Source organism: Dinoponera quadriceps, unplaced genomic scaffold (genome assembly GCF_001313825.1).
Source record: "Dinoponera quadriceps isolate SergipeBrazil2010 unplaced genomic scaffold, ASM131382v1 scaffold586, whole genome shotgun sequence".
NCBI lineage: Eukaryota > Metazoa > Arthropoda > Insecta > Hymenoptera > Formicidae > Dinoponera > Dinoponera quadriceps.
The window spans coordinates 2,088,928-2,115,705 of record NW_014554764.1 but is presented as its reverse complement, the minus strand read 5'-3'; the positions used below and the strand labels follow the sequence as shown (position 1 = coordinate 2,115,705).

Here is a 26,778-nt window from a genome sequence, read left to right as displayed (position 1 = left end):
CTACTGAAATCACTTGGAATGTGCAAAGCGGACAGGCAGGCGCGCACATGTCAGCGATACAACCGGAAGAAAACATTCCGCGTACACTTCGGTGATGTATTCCGAAGCAAAGTAAACGCATCCGCATTCATATCGTCGCGGTTTGTATCGTCGGTATCGCGAAACGATTCATTCGGGACAAATTTGCCATAACTCATCAGTGATATTTCGTTCTCTAACAAGTAATCCTCGCGAATTCGCATTTATCGGTTTTTTGTTATTTCCATAGCTTTTTTGTCCGACAGCCACCGTATTTCTCAGATTTATACAGATTAAAAAATATCGACTGTACAAGGAGCTCTTTCATTACTATTATCTGTGAATGAACGCGTAGGAATCAAACTGACCCACAGACGCGTGAATAAACGAATGTTTCTCCTTTTTCCTCTGTGACATTGGCGTTTTCAATGATTTATCCCTACTATTTATTCTTTAGCGAAGTACCGCCAATAACATTCGAGATCTCAGCTATAAACAACAACCGTTTTTTTATTTCTCAAAAAGTCACGCGTCCATTTGAGTTTAAATGATGACATCGTTACTTCTTGAGACGCTTGCAGGTACGCTCCGCGGCTGGCTAAAAGCTCGAGATCGAAGTTTCTCAGTCGACAACGAGGTTAATGCGTCGAGAATAGCGGATTTTATTTCTGACGCCGGAACGCCGGCGCTCGTTAAAGTCGGCAACACATCAAGCGCACACGGGTGAATTTCAGGAAAAAAATACGGCCGCTCCCGCGGAGGTAGCGACGCGTGTTTCCGTGCTTTTCGAGTAGATAAAAGATAGAAGAAAGACTAGCATCGTGAATCGTCCGTTCTCCCCCGTGGTCCGTATTCCTGACAGGTGCATCGCGCCTTTATGTGCCCACCACATGAGACCAAGATCAGCGCACGAACCGAACGTGATCGGCATCACTCCGTGCGCGCGAAAAACATTACGGGCTCGATGTGTGCGTTGCGCCGGCGCGGTACCCATTAAATTTTACGGCTGGTAAAAGCCACTTTCGTGTTCGCGCAGACGAATATTGGCACACTAATCTACAATTCGATTTATTTCGACGATCTAATTTATTATTCCATTGGCGAAAGCGCGAGAAATTCAAGACCGTCCGCTCCGAGCTGGGTGACCGTCCAAGTTCGAGAGGCAAGGAACTTATTTGAACTGAGAACTCGGGCGAAGCTTCTCTTTTTCGCATCCAATTATCGCCAGATTCCTCGCGTGCAAGCGCGCAACTCTTTTGGCACTTCTTTGAAAAGCGCTGAAAATAAAAATAATTGCGAAGTCGTCCGTGAATATCTCGTTGCTAAAGCGTTACAAACTCTCTCTTTTTTTTCTTTCTTTTTAACAGCAAGGTAATTTTATATAAACAGAGATCGATCGTTTAATGGATCAAGCTGGTCTGCCATCGTGCGGATATAATACCGAGGCCGGAATTTTTCGGTACACTCGAAGGCGGATATTTAATTAACGATATCGAGCGATTCTATGTAAAGCCACGATAATGTCTTTCACGTTATAAAAGGAAACTGCTTTTGCCAGGGTTCGATTAAAGTCGAACACCCGGAGCCGTCTTTGAGCGCGATTCTTCTCTTCGGATCGCCTGAAATACATTCGTTCCACTCGTACATTAATCGAATTTCCATCGAATCGACGGCACTCGAGCCAATTTTTTTCGCGGATCGAGTACTTTGATCTCATTAAACTCGTTAGAAACTCGCTCCCGGAATACCTCGAATTCCTCCGAGAAGATGATTAATATTCTTACGTACGTTTCGTTATACCTTTTATCGCGCGTCCATGTAAATGCGTATGCAAATTTAGCGGTATTTTCTACTCTCTTTCTCTCTCTCTCTCTCTCTCTCTCTCTCTTATTCTTATTCTCGCTACGTAATGTAAACCGTGTCGTGAACCAAGCGGATCGTACGAAAAATTTTTACAATCTGCTCCGGATCTTAATCGTCTTGTTTTCCTCGGCGCGAGTCACGACGTTATTTTTCCGGCATCGAATATTTCTCTTTGAGAACTATCAGGGAACAATCCCCATTCCGCCGGCCTACGGAAAGATTATATACTCCGTCGGATCGGATCTTCCGACATTCATCACCGAACAACTTCCTGGTCCTCGATAAAAGTTCCACGAGACGGTGCGATATCATCAAAGTCCGAATAAAAAATGTCCGTTCTAGACACCGGGATTCCCGATAAAATTGCGTAGCTATTTCGGAGTCACCGATGTGGCGAATTACCGACGCGGTGTTATTGATATACCGTCGTGATACAACCGTATTCGTACGGTTTCCATTACGATCAAATAATATAGTCGAATCGTGCTGTGAAACGCAGAAGTGCGTGCAAAAACGAGCCAGACGATTCACTTCGGACCCAATTACCCTTTTCCGGTATAGCTTTATTCGCTATAACTTAGTGGGAATGTAATGATATTTTCGTTCGGTTTAATAAAAGTCTCTTAAGCACATATAGCAAATCGTAAATCTCTTTTATGTATTCCGATGTATATAGAACAGTCCTCGTGTGCGGTGGGGCTGTGCTTTGAAATAGCTTCCCCTCTCTCTTTCTCTCTCTACCTCGGTCCATGCGATCGGAGATAGAAACAAAATGTAATGTACGAATTCGTGCAGTTTCGCGCACGATCTATACGCGCGGAAAGCAACGTGTGGCACACAACTGAAATATCCGCATAGTTTCGCCATGTGAAAAAAGCAATCACGGTTCTTTTACAACATCATCGTCGGGAGGAGAGGAGGAGGAGGAGGCTCCGATATTTCGCTCGATCGCTCGCTCACTCATTCGTCCATTCGATCATTTCTTTTTCCCCCCTTTTATTTACGCGATAGAATTTCGAACAATTAATTTTGCCGCGAATGCTACTCAACGTGCACCATGTTGCGCCGCGCGTCATTAACGGGACTACCGACCGATATCAACGCCGCTCGGTACACGCGCGACCATGCTTTATAGAAGGGCCCGCGGGATTATGGTGGTCCATAAATTCTCCCTCTGCTTGAACAAAGGGCGGATTCTCGGGCATATCCGGTCCCCTACGCCAGCCGCGCGTATCTACCGTCGTCCTAGATTCTAGTTTCTAACCGCGTTTCGGGATTGTAACGAGATTACGAGGGCCTGGAAATTAACATCGGGAGATGGCGTTTCGCGAGAAGTTGGTCGCCATGGTTGAAACTCTACGTCTCGTTTCGTCCCGTTTTATCGAGTCGCGTCGTTTCACCAACTGGTCCATCGAAGAATGCGGAAAGAGGCGATTACTCGGAAGTCAATTAGCGCTCGTTTAGTGGATCGCGCGCCGACTGGAGTATATTTCGTTCATTCGTTCCGTTCGCTTATATTCGCCGTTATTCACGCGGATATTCAATTTTCCCGGGGGTAATTGCCGTCAGCGTGTTCCCTCCCTTCCCGACTTACTGTGTATCCTCTCGGATGAGCGGAGCCATAACTGATCGGTGGGATTTCGTGTCTCTTCCTCGTCAGTTGCCCCGGGGAAGGTAAATGTGACCCGCAGGACTCGCTCCGCGGGATAACTGACGTGTAAAGGACGCGCGTGCAAGAGTTTGCACTTTCCGCTCCGACTGTTGTATCCGGCAAATTAAATTAAGACCGCGCCAGGCGTTCTTGCGTTGCCGAAAAATTTAGGATAAGTGCACTCTGAGATAGGAGGGTGGACGCTCTTTTCGCAGAGAGAATACGACGGCGATATATGGTGCTGTTCCATAAAGGATGCTTTACGCTTTTACGACTGGTGTTCGTTATCCTTTTATTTCGAAAGAGGAATAGCGATTCGCGCTAAGGTTCCGGAAACGTTCATCGACGATTCATTCGCGTCAGATGAAATCTTCTTTTTCCTTCCTCTTTTTATCCTTTAGCCAACCTAATCCCTCAGAGGTGGTTTCAATTTTATCAATTTAGTTATTTAATCACACCACCTCGTGAAGTTTCCGTTGTACCGCTTTCAAACGGATAGAACGTATAACGAGCCGCGTTGAATCTGATAAATTCGACGGTTTTGCATATTTAAATAAGCTCCCGAGCTTTCGATTTAATATTAGCCGCCCGCGCAACGTATCGACCGTATATACCTTTCAATTCATCGCACGTACGAGCGTGTGCGAACGTTGAACGTAATAAAAAAGGAGAAGAACGACTTTGACATGATGCGATGTAAAACGCAATTGTGCGGCGACCGCATTAACGCTCGACTTAAGTAAAGCTGTAAATGAATTCAATCGGTGGTGCGGCCAATAAAATATTTTCAAGCTGATAGCCGCCTCAAATTTCACGCGGAGGGAGGGCGAGGCGGGGGTGGAAATACAGCCGAGTTGGGCGAGTATCTGGTAAAACTCGACAGAACGGCGACTGTGCGGCCGGCCGGTAATCGTCGACGTCAAGTTCGCACACGTATACGTACCGCCGGTGCGCGACGCGACGAGTGGAAAAGCATCACGTGCATCGATCGTACAGCAGACGGACGATTCAGGGCGGCGGTACGAGGGGAAGGGGAGGGTAGGTGGATAGTTGGAAAACACCGCAAATGAATAATAACCGACGTAGGGCGCTCGCTGCGTCCACAAAGGACGGAAAAAAGGAGCTGCCCGCAAACTTGGCGTATCACGATCGTCGTTTTCCGCGTCGCGCCGCAAGGCAAGGGTAGGAAGGGTGGCGTGCGGGGGTGGCGACGGTTTGAAAGACGAGCGACGACGGGGAAAAGCAGCCAGTGGCGTTTCCGTTGCCCCCGAGGGGGAAAAAAGGATGTCGACGAGTCGCAGTTTTAGCGCGACGCCGACACGTCGCGGGGGCGTTTTGTCGACGACGCGAGCCAAGCCGTGCGCGCTATCGCAACCGACTTCCGCGAGATGCCCGTTCAATTTTTCCACCCCGGTCCTTTTCCGCAGAACGGAGCTGCCTTTAAAAATAATCTTCGCTGTCGCGAGTCGTAAATAGATGGACCGACCGGTATCATCGCGCGGCACCTTGGTCGCGGAATCGCCCCTCGGAATGGACTTCTCCGTTCGTGATTCCCGTAGGATGAGGTGGTAGGCAGGCGTGACACCGAGAATTTCAGAGATGATTCATGTGTCCGTCGTTGCTCGGGGAGGTTTTAAGTCGGGGATTGAAATCGGCATGGAACTCGGTGCCCGACTTCGTGCTGCCTCGATGAGGACTTCGCGCGGACCACGTCCTCTGGACGTAAAGCTGACGCGCGAGAAACGATCGCCGGGATGGGCGAAGTGTCGGCCGTAAAAGCATCCGCAAATTTATTATTCTTCTTGACTTTGTAATACGCGACGTAAAGGGGAAATGACCAATATGTAGTCGCGCGAGAGAAGTACACAGCGTGGAAACCGCGAACGAAGACACGTCCGGAGTCCGTAACGATGAAGCCCGGGGGGACTGTCGCTCCCCTCGGGTGCAGGTATTTTCTATTCCCGTACGACGTAGAACAAAATACGCGGGTCTCGTATGAGTATGAGGGAGCTGGCGTTCACTTTAAATGCTCGTAAATAAAGCTATAAACGCCTCCGCGTCTGCGACACGGCTTGAAGACAGCTACTCGCGAGGGGAGGAACGGGGTAACTTCGTCATAAGCAATAGCCGATCGTTCTTCGGCGTTCCGTATTCTCGAAGAGAGACAGAGAAGGAGAAAGAGATGTAGCGAGGGATGAACGTGATGAACGGCTCCTAACGATATTTCACGAGATTGTCGCGCGATTGTTTGCGGGTTAAGGGGGTCCTCGAATCGTCCTCTTTTATCACAAATTTATTATTATTATACTCGTTACTGGCATTAAATTATAACACTTTTTTCGTTTTCGCTTATATTAACGTGTGTATTGTAATTTTGCTAAAGAATTTTTAATTTTGTGCAGCCAATAAAGAGTATAGTATTAACAAATTTGCGATAAAACAGGACGACTTCGGGATCGCCTTAACGCGATGAGACCAGGCGCGATAAGGCCATCACGAGTTATTTGCAGCGTTGGAAGCCGGGAAAAATGGCGCGGAGATTTCCTTTGTCGACGTGTGTAAGCATGCGAGTGTGCGTAAACCGGTGAAGAAGTATGTAGATCAGGGGCACTCAAGATAAAGAGAGAGAGGAAAATAAGGCAAAACTCTCGAATCGGATAAATTAATGAGCTGTCAAGATAATGGCGTATGAATCACGCGAGCTGCCGCACGAACGAATGCCGAAGCCCGGGGCACCCGCGTCCTCGTAATCGTTCGTAACGCAACGCGCGGAGTCGCGAAACATTGTTTCGTCGGACTGTCTATTGATTTTCACGGGCCGATTAAATGGAAGTTTCTTGAGCGCGTGGATGGGCAGACGGACGGGCGGACAGACAGACAGAGAACGCACGGCCTTACGAAGAAGGCTGCAACGACATGACGAGCGTTTGGCGCTGGACATTTAGTAGCTCTCTTTACATTTTTTTCCCTTTTATTCATTAATGCTTTTTATGTTTTTCTTTTTACACGACTGACTGCGTCTTTTTTTATTGTATTTGTGTAATGCTCCGATGGGATATCCTGAAACATAATAAGCCAGTTTTCTGAATGACTGCTTTTTAAATTTTTTTTATTCTATTTACAAGCGGCAATTGACTCTAGGACTGTTTCATCAGATAAAAATAAAAATTCTAAATAGACAGAATCTCTATTATTATTTTACTTTTTATAGGTAATTATCACATTAATTACTTTCTACGATGTTCAGTGGTAACGCTTAATGTTATATAATGTCACGAAGCGTTTATGACTGGATACTCGCGTTAATCGTAATTAAAATTGTCATTAGGAATGAATTTACTGATTACTTTTTGAAATGTTGCTCGAAAACACCTTGCAATAATTCTTCCAATTTAATCATCTTTTCAAACGATTGGCCGATAACGCTAATTTATGTTATGATGTTTCGCGTATTGAGTATTCCGCGAAATGAAACTGATCACTGATAATTATACTCTGTTAAGGTAAATTGTATGGCCGAACTAAGAACGATGAAGCTTATTGTCTGGCACCTGAAGCTCCACGGAACGGCAATGAGCTAAGTTATGAAAAGCAAATTTCATTACAACGCGAGGCGAAGCATATTCTATCCTTGCGTAATTAACAGCCATTTCGAGTGCCCTTTTCGTGAATGTAGTATTAACGAAATCGCCTCTTTTATTGCTTGGGATTATGTTGTGCTTAATCGGAAAATCGAATGAGATTCCCTCGAGCGAACGAACGTGCGGGGTTGTTTATGCGATTTAGCAGTTTATCCTCTGCTCTCGTGAAAATGTTACGCTAAGCGAGAACATGAAAAAATATATATATCACAGAAGTTTTTATTTCTCTGATATATTTTATCTCTGACATATATCTGATATATTTTATCTCTTAATGGAGAGAAATTAGATTGCGTAAGGTAGGCAATTGATTCAAATCGAATGATATTATGCAATGATACGTATAATGATTTAAATATGCAATGATATATTGATATATGCACATATATATAATATGATTGATAAAATATGATAATGATAGACAATGGGATTGCTTTGAATGTAGATTGCGATTAATTTGGTTTGCTGTACATAAAATCCGGAAAGAATGTAATTACACGATAATTAGCCTCGTAGCTAGTATTAGCGTTAAAGTGCTACTTCTTTATCGCAACTGATGTAATATCGTTTCATCGCGCTGTATAACGTGTGATACGGGATCAAAGCGAAAATCAGATTGCTGTCACAAGCCCGTATTAAATTATTCGTTGCAATTTTGTCGAATCTCACGCACACACACCGACGGGGCGAAGAATATATCCGAATTAATGAGACGTGTATGTAACGCTGCTGACGATACCGTGCAATTTATTACATTGGGTGATTTAATATGTCGAATATAATTTGTTGCGTCCAGCGTTATTGGTGTAATAGGCGTGCGTTTTATTTGAGCGTACTATACGCGTGATGCAACGCGACGGTGAGCTGGTTTTGCGGTGGATACGATCACGCTAAATATAATAATAATCGCGAACGAGGGTGTATTTATGCCGCAATTAGATATTTTCCCATTTGTGTCAAGGGTGCCCTGCTAATTTGAATTTTATCAAAAGTATATGCGTGCCGCTTTCAAGCATCGTTAGTACGACGTGCAGGCGAGCGTTGGGCCGCGGTACATCTACAATGTTTGCGAGACGGCGGGCGCGCTTTGCCCGCCGTAATTAATATTTACTGATCGTTAATTGCTTGCAACAAATGCGGCAAAACGCGGTGGGAATTCTGGTTCACACACGCTCACCTATCCCGGCAAAAGTTCGGATAGGATTATATCCCAACTGTGGCTGAATTTACGCTTCTAGAAGGACGACGATCGAACGCGCTAAAGGCGCATTCGCGCGTGAAATTCCTCGTGACCGGTTTCTCTTAACGAGACTGTAATCCGTAATAGCTCGTAATTTCATAGTTATTATTCCCGTAACAAGGACAACGCGCGCCCAACCGGGTCCAGCTGGCAAATTCGCGCTAGTAATTTACCGGCCCCATAGATGCGCCAACGGGTATCACATTAAACCGCGTTTAAACACGCGACAGCGTGTTCGCTTGACGTGCGCTTGTCACCGTCACCGCGGAGACGTCGCATCGATAACTGTAGCATAATTCGAGTGCTACGGCAACATGTACATCCCGGATATCTACCCGCTCGACCGATTCGATTTGCTCGTGACGATTTGTGTGACGAATACTGTACGCTCTTATTTCGCGTCCTTCCTTCTATTTCACCGAATTTGATGTTATGTATTTTCTTATTAAAATTTTCGGTCCTTATTAGAATTTTTGTATTAAATTTTTAACATAACCGTGCGTTAATTTAACGTATTGTGTTTTATATCATTTCAATATTTTGCATTGAGTCGATATTTAACATGTCTAAACGTTAAAGTAATACATTTTATATCTCAGTGTCGATTAACGTATTATTAATTTTGTGTTAATTTTTGACCCAAGTAATACAACTTTGTATTACTTTTCAACGTAATCACCTTGTGTTAAATTAACACAAAAATTTGTGCAGACTGTTTGGGACATATGAAATATGTTAAATTTAACACAAAATTTTGTATTGTACATATTAAACACTAAGCAAATTATTATTATTATCATTAAGCTTCAATGAAGCTTCAAGCTCTAACATTTACTAGGCCAAAACTTGCTACTCTTCCTAATCGTTTTCATCGTGTTTGGATACAACATGATATATCAAGCTGTCAAAATGATACATTAGCCGAATAATCTTGTCACAATGTATACATATACCCAGACACGATACAAACGATTATACTCGCAATTAGAAACGGCGTACTCTTCGCAATTTTCTCTCTTTTTCTATCCCTTTTCTTAACGGCGTCAGCGCCGTCGCGTTCGCCACGCTCCGCGATATATCTACAAAGCTATTCATGCGTCCATGGAAATTTTTACGGAGGTATTCACGAAAATCCCTTCCCCCGTACATCGATCCGACCCGCGCGGAGATTGCGGAATCCCGAATTGGTTCGCAGATAAGATAGGAATTTTCCGGCGCATTAAACACGCGAGAGAAGAGGGAGGCGCGGTCGAAAATCACTCGCGAGAGAGACAAGGCCTATCCATCGGCGATCGCAATTAAAGTTTGACGAACGATTCGCTTGGAACGAGTCTTTCGAGAGCGCCCTTGGTTTCGCTTCACCGTCAATAATATAAAATCCCCGGTGGCAGAAGGATAAAAATGCGCGGTGAGTGACGCGATCTGGAGCGAATCCCCGCGATGGCCGGCTCGCCACGATAGAAGCCGGACGAAAGTGCGCCCTTCGGAAGTGACGCCTGCCGGCGGAGTCGCGTGCGAGAATCGGAAGTTATCGGAGGTAGTGGCGGATCGTCGAAAGATCCGCTCGTCCGAGCGGCATAACCAACGCGAGAGCGGAAGATTTTTAGACTCGCAGCTGATCGGCGAGGCGTGTTCACGTACTCTCGGTGTACAAAGGCTCGTCTAAATGTATCCACGGCGGTCTAATGGATAACAGCTTAGAATCACGTCTGGCTACCTGAAAATTGAGGCTATCCATCACTCTCGGATCTTTTGACCGACCCTTCTTCTGGGCGGCTTGTTGTAACCCATTTTAGGGATACGTGTGTATATGTATCGTAGACTGACATCTCAGGCTAGCAGTCCGTCCCGTGCAATATTGAATTCAGCGGGGAATTAATTTCAATTTGTCCGCGGGAAGGATACCATGCGGTTAACACTAATATCCCGAATCCGCGTGGGGAAAATGATCCCGTGTACGCGTGTTCTCGCATACGATCCTGCGCGATCCGCGGAGCTCCGTCCACATTTTGCGCATCTTCACGAGATATTTCGGGACAACGGAGATTAATCGTCGTGATAATGTGAAAACGCTCGAGCGAAATATTTAATATCGGATGTCGCGGCATCAAGCGTTTCTCATCACATTATAAATATCCCCTCGAAGCTTTAAGTTCGCGAAGTGTGATCGTGGAGAAAATGAATGACTACCGTAAGAATCTGAACATCGGTATGCGGGGGAGTAAATGTCATTTGTGGCCGTACGATTTGCAAACCGTGTACCGTTCAAGTTGAAAGCGGGGAAAGCCGAAATTATTGTCCCACTTCTGTACGATGTAAAGGCAAACGGACAAATGGAACATCGCTGTAGGAGCGGCGAGCAATTCAAAGGAGGGGTTGCTGCTCGTTAGGCGCGGTCTGCGTAACGCTGCACTGGGATTATTTCTACATGCGGGTGTGGCGGAGACAGGACAGTAAACGAGCGCGATGTGCGAATTTTACGGCACGCTGGCCCACCCGGTGTGCCTGAAAGAAAAGCGGTAAACCGAAGAATATTGTTGCACGAGATTGCGTTTCTCCGTCGGCGCGGCTTAACGTGCACAGTGTAATAAACGTAGGGCGCTTTCAGCGAAAGAGAAAAAGAGAAAGAGAGAGATAAAGCTTTCAGACAGTTTCAGCGCGAGCAAGTTTGGTTAATTCATTCGCGTTATGCAGCACAGGGTGCGCCCGATAGAAAAAAAAATTGCGCGAATGCTATTTCGCGCCGTTATCGCATTTGCAGGAATCAAAGAAACACGCGTTTATACATGAGTCGATTGAAATTTGTTTTTCTCACGTGTCAATAAATGTGTGTATATAAAGCGAACGTGTTGAAAAGAGACGGAGAAAAAGAACGGGAGAAATTAATATTTTACCCCGATGAAATATCGTACCCCGTCGAAAAAACGGGGTAAATGTTCACACGTGTGTTTTCATGCGCAGAGTTTGCCGCATCGAGCTCGGACGTGATTTACTTCATTTACGAGATCAAAGCGCCGGCGTGACGTCAACGACGACGTGTAATGCGAAGTGCGACTCGGCGATAGAATACGTCGCACGCATTATTGATGCAGGCGCGAACTCGCGAGACGCTACGTGGTTTTAATAAAGTTTCACTGTACCGCGCGTACGGCGGCGGTTATCCCTCTTTCTCTCTCTCTCTCTCTGTCGCGCACGCAACTTTTCACTGTGTACCAGGTCAGCGGAGTCAGCCGAGTTAATAAATTGATGGGGCATATTAAAGTCTGCGAGCAAATAAGCGAGTGACAACTAGGCTGTCAGAGATTCTGCGTATGTTTCTGCCTATACATGACATAGTTTCTTCTGGTAACTCGGCGAGAATGTTATGTGCTCTAAGCGATGTAGAAATATCGCTTCTGCTTAGCGCGCGCTCCAGATTTCGGTACGAGGTCTTTGCGACTGTTGTTAAATCCGTCGATTAAATTTCCATCGGAAAGCTGGGAATCCCGCTTTGCGAACATTCTGATACTTATAGGGAACGGTAATCTCGTAGCTTTGTGGGAACCAGTTTATTACGTAAGGATAAGAAGGAAAACTAGACGTCAAGGTGAAATCCCTTCGCAATCATCTTGGCATGAAAAATAGTTCGAATAACATTTATTAAATAAATGTTCAATCGGGGCAGAAATGAAGAGAGTGAAAACAATTCCAGACTGCGATTTGTTCTTCTTCTCATCTTTCGAGCTCTTTATAATTCAGATGATGATAACGGGAAGAACGTACATTCGAGCAGACGAAGGTAGAATCTTACCGAGTCAATATATGTATATTTTTCTCGCTTGTTTTACTGATTATCTTTTGTCGACCCGAGAACAAACAATCGAACAAGATGGGCGAAAGGACAACATTCTTTCCGAAGTACTCTACGTAGTTAAATATATCTATCGTTGATACTATCTTATGTATAGGAAAAACCATCGAGTTAGAATTCCAAAGCCGGTTACCCGCTTTCACGAAAAGGCTTTTCGAACGATTTGCGCGTCTCGGTACGTGTGATGTCTATAATTGAATTCGCCTGCGCGCGCGAGCTCGGTCCGCCAGATTTGCGAGGGCGAAAATCCTAATAAGGGTCTACGTGAAATCCATCATCGGTGCCGGAGCGTAACGCAAGTCGTTTGGAAATATCCGAGCCGAAAACGCGCTCGCCCTTCGTATTTTCACCCGAATAGTCGGCCAGAGAGCCGTTCGTGCTCATCTTTGCGCGCGCGTTTGAGCTGGAAAAATATTCGGCCATCCGTTAAACGGCTCTGCGATTTTCCACTGCCGGAATTATCCGTACTCACCGTCACGTGGTGAGGTGCTTTCCACGCGGATGGTCGCGGGAATTCGGTCGCGCGGATTTTTCATCCTCCGCTTCCCCTTAAGGGTGTAAAAAACCGCGACGTAAATATTAGACACGCGCGTAAATGGCGGCTGGAACTTTTTACTGAAAGATTAAACAGAAGTCCGCGTCTCGACGTCGCGCCGCCTCGCGCGCTATCGAATGCACGGAGCTCGTTCAACGGAAACAAAGCCACGTGGCGTCGAAGCGCGGCGGTACGCCGTCGCTTCCGACAGGCAAACTTTGCAACGGCAATGGATTAAACGCGTTTTATCGAATGAAGGAGGATACGTTGTTGCAGCGGGTATTGAACGACCGCGCGATCGATGCGGCACGTTTAGCGCGCGCCGACAGGAAGGGAATAGAGTGTGGAGTAGAGCGGAATAGAGAGCAGACAGAGAGTAGAAAAAGCGGAACAAAGGGGGGGGGAGGGAGGAACATCCGAGCGCCGGACGCTCTGTTTTCTCGATTATATGGATCGCCGAAATAACATACGGCAGGTCAGTCGGAAAGCCCATATCGGGAAACGGCTTCTTTTCCTACGGCGAACCTCGCGACAGGTCGCTCGGAAGAATCCGCGACCAGAGGAAGACCGACTTTTTGAAGAATGCGCCGAGGAAAAGCCGGGCGCGCGCCATCGTCGTTCGTCAAGCGTGCTCGGCGCGCCGCAAACCCCATTTAACTCGGCGTTTACGGTCGGCGGGGCGCGGTATCGCGGAAATTTATGACGATCGCGATAATTAGGGACTCACGCGCCTCCGTATAATCCGCCGGTGGCGCGGGTTCGCACGCGTTCGCTCGCGCGAGGTCGACGACGGGGTGAAAGCGCGCGATAGATAAAGGGGTCTGCGGCGGGGGGGTTTTATTACTTACAGTACGTATCGCTGGTGAGTCGATCGATGGTATCTTGCTTAAGCTTGCTGTTCTTCTTGCCCATCTTCGTAGCCGCGAGTGTGGACCTGGCGCGCGCGCGATTTAGCGATCTCTCTTCCCGCTGGGTCGCTGAGATGCCGAGGTTGTTCGCTTTCGTCGGGAGTTCTCACCGTGCAGCTCGCATGTCTCGCTGCCGCCGAAGTGCAGGTGACGAGCAGAGGGTGAAGCGCAAAGAATCGGAGGCTGAACGGCTGGCTCGGCGATTGGAATTGACGTCGGGCACTGCCGAAGAGTCCGTGAAAAGCGAGCGGGGCAGGAAGGAAGGAAGGAAGGAAGATCCCGTTCCTTGCCCGAAGTTTCCGCACAACGCGGTCGAGCGATCGTCTTTTCTGAAACGTTTCCTTCCTCGCGAGTTCCTTGACTCTTCCTTGTTTCGAGGCCGCAGGGACACCCTATCGGATCCACCTGATAACTTTGCTGGCCGCAACTTCCTCCCCCGTCGAGGTACCAACAGTCCACTGTCTCGAGAAGTTTGCCGGTAGATCCAATTTGGAAGTGTATTTTGCAGGAAAGCGAAAACTTTCCTCGATTTTGAGAGGGCTGCGGCGCCCTTCGATTGCGTCGAAGGGGCGGCACGGGGGGGGGGGGTCGTAAATGATAAAGTTTGATTTAATCCGGGCCGCTCGGGGTTTATTTAATTGATTTAATTACGCGACGGAAGGGACTGTCGGTAACACTCGTGTCCGTCTTATTTAATGTGATCGACTCGCTGATACGCCTCACGCGTTGATTCTTCTTTCGACGATACTGCTTTTTCTACGGGAAAGATAAAGGAAAATCTCAATGAGACCACGTATGCGAGCTTACGGCCTGCAGTCACGAAGAAGTTTTCCGTTCTTTTCGCGTTCGACATGCTTGCGACTTCCGCGCGGCAATCAGAAATTAGAGACGTCCTACGCGAATTCAAGTCGCGAGATGCGAAAATTGGCTCGTTCGCGGCGATAATTTTCCGGTGCGGCTGGCTTTCGCGGAATCATTAATCGCGCTCCGCTTGATCTCTTCGGGGAAGTTTCCAAGTGCTGTGCGGACCTGCACTCGACTCGCGGAGATCGGAAAATTAAGACACGAATTCCCGAGAACGAGACGCTGGAGGAAACGTCGAAGAGTTCGCCGGGGTGGTTGCGCAATCGATAAATTTGCCTTTGACTCTCGCAATTTTGGAGAGTTTGATCGATGACGCTAAGTGGACTCGTCGAATTTCCGCGTCTCGAGCGTCGTCTTTATTTTCCGCGAACACTTCCCCTCCTTCCCCTCTTTCTCTGTCTCTTTCTCTCCCTCGCTTTCTCTTTATTCTTCTCTCACCCACCGGAGATAATTCGAGTGAGTAACGCGAACGAACGTTAGTGACAGGAAGACGTTGCATCTCAGATCGAGCGTATCAAAGTTTCAAAGGTCGTAAGACGAGACGACCGATACGGACTACTTTCAGGACTCGCGCTAGTAGCCAATCCCTTTTGGGCTATTATATGAAGGGTTTTAAAGGCCAACGGCGTTACGATATCTCCGGCCTTATCCACGGGATTAAATAGTATTTCCACTAATGTATTTCCTTAGCTCTCGCTGCCACGTTCCGCTTACTCCACCACGACCGCCTTTAATCCTCCCGCTTCCCAAACGTTATGAAAGGATATATGCCTGGAGTTGTTTATTATTTCAAAGTAATAATTATTTCTACAATGTTTAAAGGATTACAGGATTACAGAGTTACCTGATGCGACCAATTGAAATTGCCAAGATTAGATGAAACTTTTTACGAATATACGCAATCGAAGTGTCGCAAACTCGAGGTATCGTCTTTTGTACGAATTTACGAAGAGGATCACGCGAGCACAAGTCCCCGTTCGCAAATGATCCAAATAATTAGTCGCGGTTTGGCGATACGCGGGTACCGACTCGGACGGTTTTATCAATACGTTCATCGCAACACCATTAGCGCCGGTGAATAATGAACCTCTCCCTTTCCCGCGTTTTCGACATCTTTTATCTCGACGTATCTCGACTTACCGTCCGAGCGGATTAATTGAGTCACTATCGGAGGCAACGAACATTTCCAACACGGTGAAGAGTTGCAGTTCGCGACGTTTGGCCGGCGGTAACTACGGGGAAGGCGGAAAAAATATGGTTTCTCGCGCGCGCTCTCAGCTGATTCGAAACGAAGTCATGTCCGTTCGTCGAAACTTCGTAAAAACTTAGTCTAACGGAATAACAATTGGTGAGCAAGGCGCGTCACTCTTGGAGCGTCGAGCGAGATGAAGTTACAGCAAAGTTGGTTCTCTCCGCCTTAGTATGGAGATCTTATTCGCTCACGGTGACGTTTGCGGTCGGGCAAGAGGAAGCGGGTAACTGTCGCGCCGGGAGAACGGCAGATTTCTGCTCGTATATCCATGAATTCGAATGCAGATCAGTCGTTAATGCGAATTCATGTCACGTCGCGTCGCGTCTCCTCGCGCAGTGTCTCTCCGCGAACTTGCCGACCGCGGGATACTCCAGCTTTTGATTCATACTCTGTTCATGCCGTTGCGTCGTGGATTCGCTTCGGAAGTCGACCTTTCGCGCGTGTAGGGATTGCGCGACACAGCGACACAGAGCTGAGGGAGTGAGGGTGGAGGTGACCACGGTGGAGGGTGGCCTGCGAAATTCAGAGTTGCCGAAGGCCGCGGGAGGGCCTCGCCGAATGATTAACTTCCGGTCGAGGTCGTGCTGCACCCTTGACCCCGCGCCGCGTCGTACGATTACGTCGGAGCATGCGTTTTCACGCTTAACGTTACGTTGTAACGAGCAATCCCTCGATGACGGAAACGTTCGAGAACGATGTGCGCGTAGTAACGAGCGACGCGAAGCGGAAGAGCGGAGAGCGAGGCTGGAACGTGAAATGCGGACGGTGGGTGTTGGGGCGGCGGCGGTGGCGGGATCGAGCGCAATTCCGCGTTCTCCGCGTTCGGATCCTCTGGAGAACGCTTCCAGCAAAAAGCCACGGGAACCTGATTATCGGGAGGCACACTCTGGCGCGGCGTAGCGACCATTCATAAAACGGGGACCAGATATTGACGAGCCTCACCGAAGTGCACTAAAGCGTCGTGTGTCGTTCGAAAGCTCTTCAGCAACCGCACGATAAAGGATATTATCGTCACGAGAGAGAAATATATATATATATATATAGAGAGGGGGTGAGAGAGGGGGGGGGAGAGAGAGAAAACACCAGCTCGCGCAACTTTTCGCAAAAACGTCGATAGCTCGATGGAGAACGCCGTGGAGGCACTGAATGAAGGCGGCGAGAGTACCAGCTGGCGGGAACTGCGTTACGCGTATTTTGCAAAGAGCTTGCCCGCGCGCTATCAACGCGAGTTATCACTGATAGATAGATGAAGAGAAAGAGGGAGAGATAGACATTATGCCGGACAGGTTGACGAAGATTCAGAACATTGGTGTTCAGATAATTCGCTCGTGATACGCTCGCTCGGTCGAGGCTCGTCCGCCGATGTGTAAATCATAATCTCGACAAGCGGAATTGCGTCTGACTCATCACGATAACATCGCGCGGATCGATCCCTCGCACGCTCGCTCATTCGCAATCAGCTTTGTCACACGACTCAAGTTGACACGATTAAACGGACAGATGTTCTCGCGGATGCGCGACGAACCTCTCGTCTCTTTCTCACGTTTCCGCCGAATCGCGATCCCGGTTGTTTGCGAATCACGTTCAGGGACCGAGGACGACGGTCACGCTGTCACGCACGCGGTCGTGCGAACCTGCTCGGCGGCACGTTCCTTCGCGAGAACTCTACCGGAGATTCCGTCGTAAATAGGGTTTCATTCATGAGTTCTCACCGCTGGCGAGGTACGTTCGTCGGCGAAGCGCGGACCAGTGACGTCATAGCGTCGCGGCGCCTGGCGTCAGACTGGCTCGGCGATGACATTATGTGGAAGTGTGGCGGAGGTTACGAGGGCGCAAGCGCATCCACCACTCGAACTCGGAGGAGATGCTCGACTATCCTCCCTCCCTATTTCCACCCTCTCCCAGTTCCCCCGCAGGTTCCTCCGTCCGATTCCGCCACCTTCGATCCTCCTCGCGCTTTCTCCCTCTCTGTCGGCCGACCGTTCGCCGTCTCGGTCGATCGCGCATTCCGCGTCGCGTTTCCACCCTTGTCTTTCTTTCGTCGATTTTCCGACCCCCTCACTCACTTCACTATCCTCCTGTCTTTTTCTCACCCTTATGGGAAATCGTTCCGTCTTCATTCTTCGTACAACAAAGAACGATATTCTCTCTTTCTCTCTCCCTCTCTCTTTATTTCACTCTCTCGCTTTACCTCATCTCGTCTCGCTTCGCGCCGTCTCTTTCGCGGATCTGTTTCTGCCGTCCCATCCCTCCCTCCCCTATTCCACGCAGTGTGCCGGATGCCTTTGCCTCTTCACTTCCATTTGACCATAATTCTCGTCTTGCAAATATTGTTAACACCCCCGCATTTTCGGGAGAAACTTGGTCTCCAGCACGTCCCGTAAACTTCCATTATGGAATTAACCCGGTCGAGTATTCGCAGGAACGGGAGCGCACGTTTTTATTATTATTTATCACTGTCTCTTATTGCCCGAATACCGTCACCACCGCCGCCGCCACTGGTTGTGCTCTCCTTTCTAACTTTATTCCGAACTGCAATAAGTATTACTTTGCGCCTGACCTTCTGTGCTCGGAATTTTTACCGTTGTCCCTCTCCCCCCGTCCGCGCGATACGCAAAACGCGAGTTTTCTTACGCCGTTGAACGGAATTTCCGACAAATTGAAAGGAGCCCAGCGTTATTGTGTTAGAATACGCCGGTTTCTGCTCCGGAAATAATATGACACGACGCGGGAAACCAGAGTGGTGAAGCAAAGAAAGACGCGACAACGTCTGAAACGTGATGAGACTTTTTCCGGCGTCTCTCACCGTGCGACGCGATCAATCACTGGATTATGAAGAAAAACTCATCGGTCGAAGTGAAAGGGATTAATGGCGATTGGTTCGCGCGAAAGCGCGTTGATAACATCGCTCCGAAAATAAGCTGAAAAGATGCAGTGTAGAATGAAAGTAAGGTAAAGCGGGATTAGGACTACGAAACACGCGAGAAAGTGTAATACGGCTGAGAAGTTCTTTCGGTGTTTTATCGTGATGAGATCAATCACTTAAAAACGTTGTCGGTTGCCATTCGCAGCGTTACAGCGGAAAGGATGCGGCCGGGAAGCAATGTTTCTCGATTGAACGCATATTAAAGAGGTGAAAAGAACGATCGCCCGTGTGTGTTCCGGCGAGTGTCGATTTCCGTGTTAGCGGATTTTCGTTCGCGCGCTTGAGCGCCACGAGGTTCGCTCGATTTCTCGACGCGGGCGGATTTAAATCGGCGCTGATCCATGAATAAAAGAAAAGGCTCGCATGACGCCGCTGATTCGTCGGCTGGTTCGATGACAAAACGATTTATTTAAGACTCCGCTTTATTCACGCCGGTGCTCGCGGAACCGATTACATCGTAAACGTCTACATATCACGTGACACAGGACTCCCTAGAGAATCGGAATGACGTGAAAATCTGGAAGGAGAGAGAGAGAGAGGGAACTTCGTTCGCAGCACTCTATGATTCTTCGCGCGGAGTCCATCGTTCCCTCATTATTACGTCCTTCGCATTTAATCCTTCCTACCGATAGGGTGATTACTCACGCGGCGCCGCGATTGTAAATCCTCAACGCGACGTCTAATTATCTCCTCGAGATAAAAGCCTTCGAGTGCTCGGGCGACGTTCTCTCTCCCCCTCGAAATCCTCCGCTCGATCCGAGAACGTGCGCACGCTCGGATTTTCGCTGACCACCGCGGGAGAGACGCCGCGGCGATTTGATTTAGCCGGTCTTTATCGGTCAGCCGCGAGAGTCGTAACGACCGTCGCGAGTACGTATTATAACCTCCCTCCGTGGCATCCCTGCACGAAGTAATAACAAAAGTCCTTGGACACGGCGGTACGTCGAACGCTGACAAACGAAAATGGAGCACGTCAGCAATCGTACGATATCCTCCGGCATGAAAACGTCAATGATCTCCGCCGCCTTCTTGTCCTCTCCACCCTCCCCTAGAGAGCGGAGCCGCGATCAACAAGGATGGCGACAATAACAGAATACACCCGCGAGCGTAAAACGCGATTCGTCAAACTGTTTACAGCCGTCCGTGGTCTTTCGGTGAATAATTGCCCGTTCGTCGTCTCGCCCGCGACACACGGCCCTTTCGCATCCCGTCGCGGGACAAGGCGATTCTTCAACATCAGCCGGGCTGCGTCGCGTTGGTCCTCTTGCTCGAGAACACGCTCGGGAAAAATGCCACGTGGACGACGAAGTAAACGCGAGAGCGCGCGCGCGCTTCTCGCGCGGTAATTGATGCAACGGTGAAAATGACGCGTTCACGAACGCGATGACAAATGTTACGCAAATTACATCGCATTTTACGGTCGGTTTATCTTTGCTCGCACAACCACCCGCTCGTCCTCGATTTATCCTCGCGCACCGAAGATTTTTATTCTGTTTAAACGCGCGCGTCGCGCCGTTATTCTAATGCATTCTTGACAGCGCTATCGCTGCTTTATTAAGAAAGCCAGGAATACATCTCGCGAATATGAGTTTTGCCGCGCTGCGCGAAATTAAAGTCGTATCTTCGGCTAACCACCCGTCGGATAAAACGGCACTAACGAGGAAAGAAATAGCGTCGAGGCGCACGAAGCGATATGTCGCGCTTACGCTATTATAAATATTCATACGCTCATACATCTCTTTCTCTCTCTCTCTCTCTCTTTACCAGCAAGCGCCTTTAATGTCCTCTCTCGAGGGAGCTCGAGAGAGAGAGAGAGAGAGAGAGAGAAGGAGTACGTGGGATAAACGCTCTCCGGAATATTAGATACGTCGGTCAATGTGTGTTCAATCTGTCGTTATTTTCCTCTCTATCGTTACATCCTATTTTTTATTGAATTATTCGCGCGATACGCCGTACGCAGAATATTACGGTTATTGCATAATTATATCCCACGGTTATTCACTGTTACATCTAACCCGGTCATATCCTCCTTTATTCCACACGCGGAATATCTTTCCAGTGTGACTTCGATTGATGAAGTACAGTCATGGATTCCTTTTTAAAGCCCATCGATCTCGATCCGTCGGATTTTCTCTTTCGCAGTGGATGCAGCGAGCAGTGAAAATTTAGAGCCGAAAAGAGGAGAGGTAATTCAGAAGCGGATTTTCGTCGCCGCGGGGTGACGAAGTCGGAAGGAAATCTCGGTAGTATTTTGGCAGGTTCCACGCTGGGGTATCACGCGAAAATTGCGTTTAGAGCTTGTCGATTCGCTAAAGAAATAAGTCGCGGGGAAACGTGACTCCCGCTCCTTGGAGGGATATATGATTCTATTTACGGGAATGACCGGGAGAGATGGAGTGAAAGAAAGAGACGACGATATGAGCGACACGTCGACGGAGGGAGGGTGGTTTCGACCGGAAAATTGAATCCGCGTTAAAACGCAGCCGGAAACTGCCGGGCTTGCACCGTCGTATCTAATCTGAATATCCGCCGTGCTTCACGGCGCATCGTTAGAATTTGCGCGCTTATTTCGCGCTCTCCCGCGGGCTCTCGTTTCTTTGTCGCCGTTTTATTTCCTTGTCCCGCGCTCAATGAAGTTCCCAAACCGTGTGCGCAATCGCAGTTGTTGAACATTTCTGTAACACGCCGAGTAATTAGGAAAGTGTGCGAAAGTTCGTGCGCAAATCGGATTAATCCCGCTGTTCAAACACATTTAACCGACTCGGTAAAAGGAAAATTTGACCCCTCAGTCGGCCGGGTGGTTTTACGTCTGCGAAATTAAGTTAGTACATGGTCGCGTTTGTTTTTACAGTCGTGGTGTGAGAGGACGAGAAGAGGAGGAGGAAGACGTGGTGTAAAAGGTAGTTCACGACGATTTACTTTAGCGGTAATCGCGTTAATTGCGAGGCAAATTGGGTAAAACTTGTCCGGCGGCAATATTGCCGAAATCTTGCCCGTACTCGTTCGCGCGCGCGGTAGCGCTCGAGGCTGACCGAGAATTACACAGTACGTGGTCGTTGCCTTTGTTTGATTGCGTTTGCAAGTGCCCGTACTGGTCCTCGAAGCGAAACACGGTCTTCTCTCATAGACGCACTCGAGACGTCGACTCGAATTTCGAGAGTTCCAGAGTCAGCTCTCAGACCGCCCACGCGTTCATCGTCACGCCTCGCTGACTAATTTACTTATTTGCATTAAATTCCGCGCTTTGAATTCTCGGCGGAATAAAGGGCCTCTCGCGTGCTCCACGGGAGAACGTTTGTTGGAAAGCGAGCTGCCGATCCGGTGGCTCGTCGTCCCCCCTCGGTCAATGCCAACGACCTACCGTTCTTATACTTACCTCACTTACCTGCGACTTATTCCTTCTGCGTGATCCTCCGATCGACGGAACGGATCGTGTGTTCTCCGTACATACACAATCTTCCCGGTATGCAAACCCGAGACATGCATCTGGTTTGCGTTTCGTGGCGGTTTGGTAATTGCGAGTTAGCATACGGGCCCCTCTCGACGATAGCAATTAGAATAGGGGCGAGACGCTCCAATAATGTCGGGCTCTGATTTATCGGACTATTTCCTGCCGGGTGTCTCTATCTGCCGCTGTGCAGCCGCTTCTTTATATGCGGCGTGCTCGGCGTGGTGTGAGCTTCGTTAGAGGCCGACCGGACCTACCGACCGGAAGAGTCGTTAACTACGGCAGCCAAGTACACGCAAGCAATTTGCATCGACGCTAATTTCGCACGCGCCGCACTCGCAGCGATGCACAAGCTGCGGGTCTTGCGAGCGCGCGTGCGGTTCCATTTGCACCCTAATAAATTTCGAATAATAATTATCGAGCGCACGCTTCGCGCCTCGCATTACGTACAATGCCTCGCTAGCAGGATCGCGTGCGCGCGCGCGTAGTAAGCTGGATAGTAATTGTTTTGTATTCGTTTCCGCAATTTCGAATATTTCCATTGATTGCATTCCCGTGCCTTTTATCCGCCGCAATAAAATGTAACGGCGGTTCGAATGTACGACCGTACGTCGGCGACGGATCAATCGGGAATTGATCAACGTAATGTAATTTATATTTTGGCCGCTAATACATTACTTCCGCGAAGATAAGCTGGTTTTAGCTGGACATTCTAAATTAATCAATGCGCATCTGAATTGGGACTCGACGAAAAATAAATGTTCGCATATCAACAAATATCATGCATCTGATTATAAAGACAAGCGAGGGAGCGAATAATTAATCGTATTTAAATAACGAATATCAATAGGCTGCCGCTCGATCGACCCGCTCGGGGCAACACGCGGCGCGATTACTCACTGAGATATTCATTAAAATTTCTTTTATTTCAATCTATTCTTCTGTATATTAAATTCTTCTTTCGTGATGCATCTCTCTCTCTCTCTCTCTCATATCTCTAAAGTAAATGAGGTGTCGACGGTTCAACTTTCGAACCGACACCTTCATCAATTTTTCATTACAACGAAAGCCCGCGACATGTCTTGAGAAAGAAAGGTAATTAATAACGTGATAGGGCGACTTTCGGAGTGTCCTACCCTCGATACATCTCGTTTGACACGCGAAGAATAAGAGAAACGTTTCTCTAAAGGACAAGCTAATTCGCCAGGAGGAGTCGCGGCACAATCGCCGAAAAAGGAGCCGAAGGGTAGACAGAGAGTGCTCGTTCACCCCGTGGGTGCTTTCGTCGGCGAAGCCACCCTGTATCGACCCAGCAACGCCCACCCAAAGAGCAACCCCCACCATGGATGACCCCATCCACCAGAGCGACCGGTACCATTTCGTCCAAAAATTCCAACACGATGCGACGCCCGCGCACGTCAAGTCTACGCCGGCTACGTTTTATTCGCGGCACGTGAGATCGACGATCCCCGTCGAATATTCGTCGCGCCGACGAAATCTCCGCGACTCCGATGCTGACTAGACAATTCTATCCTTTTTTCTCCTCTCTCTTCTTGGATCCGAACAGGAGTTCGCGTTGCGATGCGACGTCGCGTTACATCCAGAACCAGACGGGGACATTATCCGCATTACGTCGGTCGTGAGAACGAGATACGCTCGGACTTCCTAAAACCGAGGATTATTTACAACTGGCGTGACAAAGCTGGAGGAGAATAATTCGCGACGCGACTTTGGACGAGAGCACGATATTGTTGTATATAACGAACGCTGCGTGCGAAAAACTTTTTCCCCTCCGAATAACCTCGTGAATCATCCGGCAGAATTTACGGCGTCAGTTGTACATCATTCTATGTACTATAGTTGTAAGTAAAAAATACGAGGGAGCATTACTGGCGAAACCGCCACCGAAGTCCCCGCCGACGTCGGTCGTATCCCCGGTTTATCGTACAGACTATTGCTTCACGAACGATTTTATTCTCCAGACACATTGGAAGGTATCTTTCCGCGCGCGCACCGATGGATGGAGATCGATATTGGCGTTAGGCGAGCGAGCGAACGTTCCTGTATCTTCGGAACGGTAAATATCCCGACGCTTACGTGTATTTCGAAATTTTATTGCGACGTACAGCATTTACCATAACACACTTCCCCTCGTGCCGTAGCATATCTCTCGTTATACGCGACAAGGATATACGCGCGCTTAAATTATCTCTGAACGATGACAGAGCCATCCTGCCAGCCGGCCAACTAACCGGCCAGTTGGCGTTGTTGTGTGTACACATGATGCATCTCTACCACCGCGGCATATTTATAGTGGTCGAAACGAACCCCCGTGTAGGTGTCTAAAATATTTTCAAATAGCGGTGTACCAACGTCGGAGAAGTTCGGACCACTTCCATTTAACTCTGCGCAAATTCTACCAACTCCTCTCTCTCTCTCTCTCTCTCTCTCTATCTACCTATCTATTTATCTCTTTCTCCCTCTTTCGTTTGTTCTTCGTCGGTTCGAAAACGGTTTTCCCGCAACTCGCGAAATGAAACTGAAACCGACCACCGGTGATTTCCCTCATCACTTCCGTCGCAATTTAATCGGCGCTCCGTATGGCAAGGACGCGCTTCAACGCGCGCGAGGAATGTCATCGATCCGTTCGCACGGACGCGCAAGATAAATATCAAAAACTCGCAGACTGACGCGTGATGCAAAAATCGATCGCGGGAACGGATTGAACGCGATCCGCACGCGGAAATTCTGCCACGACTAGCCATATCACGCGCGCTCGTCATGTACTCGTCATCTGGACCGACAGCAAGTCCGTTGCCGCATTCGACGTGACGAGTATACTCGCCGGGGCGCGTCGCGTGAATGTTTTTGCGGGCTATCGAAAAACAGCAATTCAAGAAATCAGCGAGCGTGCAATTCCGCGAACCCGTGCGCGCCATAAATCACTTCTTCGGGAGCAGGAAATTAAGTTAAGTTCGGTGGTGGCTGAAGAAGAGCCAATGTTTCCTGCTTTCCGACGAAATTACGCACATGGAATTTTTATGCACACCCAGTTTCGACACGTTCATTGTTGCAAGCGCGAGAGAGGGGAAGAGGGGTGAATGCGAGGTATGAAAGTTGGGTAGACGTTTCTCCGAATTTATTACAGCGTTCGCTTTGCCAGGTTGCCAGACATAGCGGCGAGTCCGCTACAGTGGTATGCGAAAGAGAGCTCGTGTTGCGAAGTGTCCTTTGTGGTGAGATCTGCGTATGCAAATAAGCAAAATAATGTTACCATCGAACCAAGAACGCGGACGGACCGGTTGGTTGGCAAATTTAATTATCGATTCCCTGGGAGAGAATATATCTCTTCCTGGAATGCAGCATCTATGCTGAAAACGCGACCAAGAGGTAGCGGTTTATTTCTGAGAGTTCGATGGAATATTATTATCGTAGCGGCAACGCCGGTCCTTTTGTTGGATTCGCGTAAGTTGAACCTCCACGGGTTCGTACACGCCGTCTCGTATCGAAGATACTCTCTTGTTGTGTGTTTTTTAGTAGACGCGTGCAGGAGGGACGTGGACCTTCTCGAGATTCAATTCCCCGCCTCGGTATCGAGCGAATATCGATGAGCGTGGATCGCTCGATCGTTTAATCGAACGATGACTCGTCGATTCGGTGCGAAAATGCATCGCGCTCTTGCGAGTACAAAAGATCAATGAGGTTGGTGTACGACAGCAGCGGGCACGAGGATGGCGCGTATCGCTTAATTTTGTGCTGCTACACCCGGCGGCGTTTTAATTACGTAGCGTTCGAACGGAAATGGCACGCGGCGATATTCATCGCGTTGAATAAAGTACACCCCGCGCAACATCCTTCTCGTTAATTTCGCGCGTCACTCGTTAAATGTTTGCGTTGAGTTTTGGCACACCGCTCGTCGTCATGGTTGTCTCTCGTCCGCTGGTCTCCGGTGGCTTTCGATCACACACGATTCGCTTCCCTCTCGTGCCACCTGACCACGCTCGATAGTCTCTCATGGTTTCCCCACAACAACAAAAAACATTAAAAAAGAAGGAAGAAAAACATCCCTTGCGACCGGGTACTTGACGCACCTTTTGACCGTTTTTCCTTCCCTTCTGCTTCTCTATCTCGTTCTCCGCTCTCCGGGCTCCTCGTTTAATTTCCAGCGGCAACGGTGATCGCTCGCCGACTCAACGCACAAGTCTTGTCGTTGCGTCTCCGCGAATTCTGATAAATTCCTCGCGTCACAATGAAACGGACGCACTGCTGTAGCTCTCACCGCGGCATTTCTTTTCCGGCCGTCGTTCGTTTCTCTCCTTCTCTCGTCTGCATCTTTTTCCTCACCTTCCGCCCCGGCTTTCAGTGCGAACTCGATCACCGGCGTACGCCGCGAGAAACTTTCCCAGCTTGTACTTTAGAGCGCGAAAGAGTCCCATGGGATCTCCAGTGACGGCTTACACAAAATCCCTTGCCTCTTTATGTACTTTTGTCATTGTTTCGAGAATTCGTCGCGATAACTCGCGCGAGTTACGCTCGCGATGATCCCTACGCGATCGCCAGCTGAAACCCGTGTCGCTCGCTC

At 48.5% G+C, this 26,778-nt stretch overlaps 1 protein-coding gene across 1 annotated transcript in view; it reads right to left on the bottom strand.

Moving 5' to 3' along the window:
- The window catches only part of LOC106741576 (frequenin-1), a 31,867-nt gene extending 17,983 nt beyond the window's left edge, over window positions 1–13,884 (bottom strand). Inside the window, exon 1 of the mRNA XM_014613709.1 lies at window positions 13,647–13,884. Within this exon, the coding sequence (XP_014469195.1) occupies window positions 13,647–13,710 (64 nt within the window). The 5' untranslated portion in view covers window positions 13,711–13,884. The remainder of the gene's footprint in view (window positions 1–13,646) is intronic.
- Between the last annotated feature and the right edge of the window lie 12,894 nt (window positions 13,885–26,778).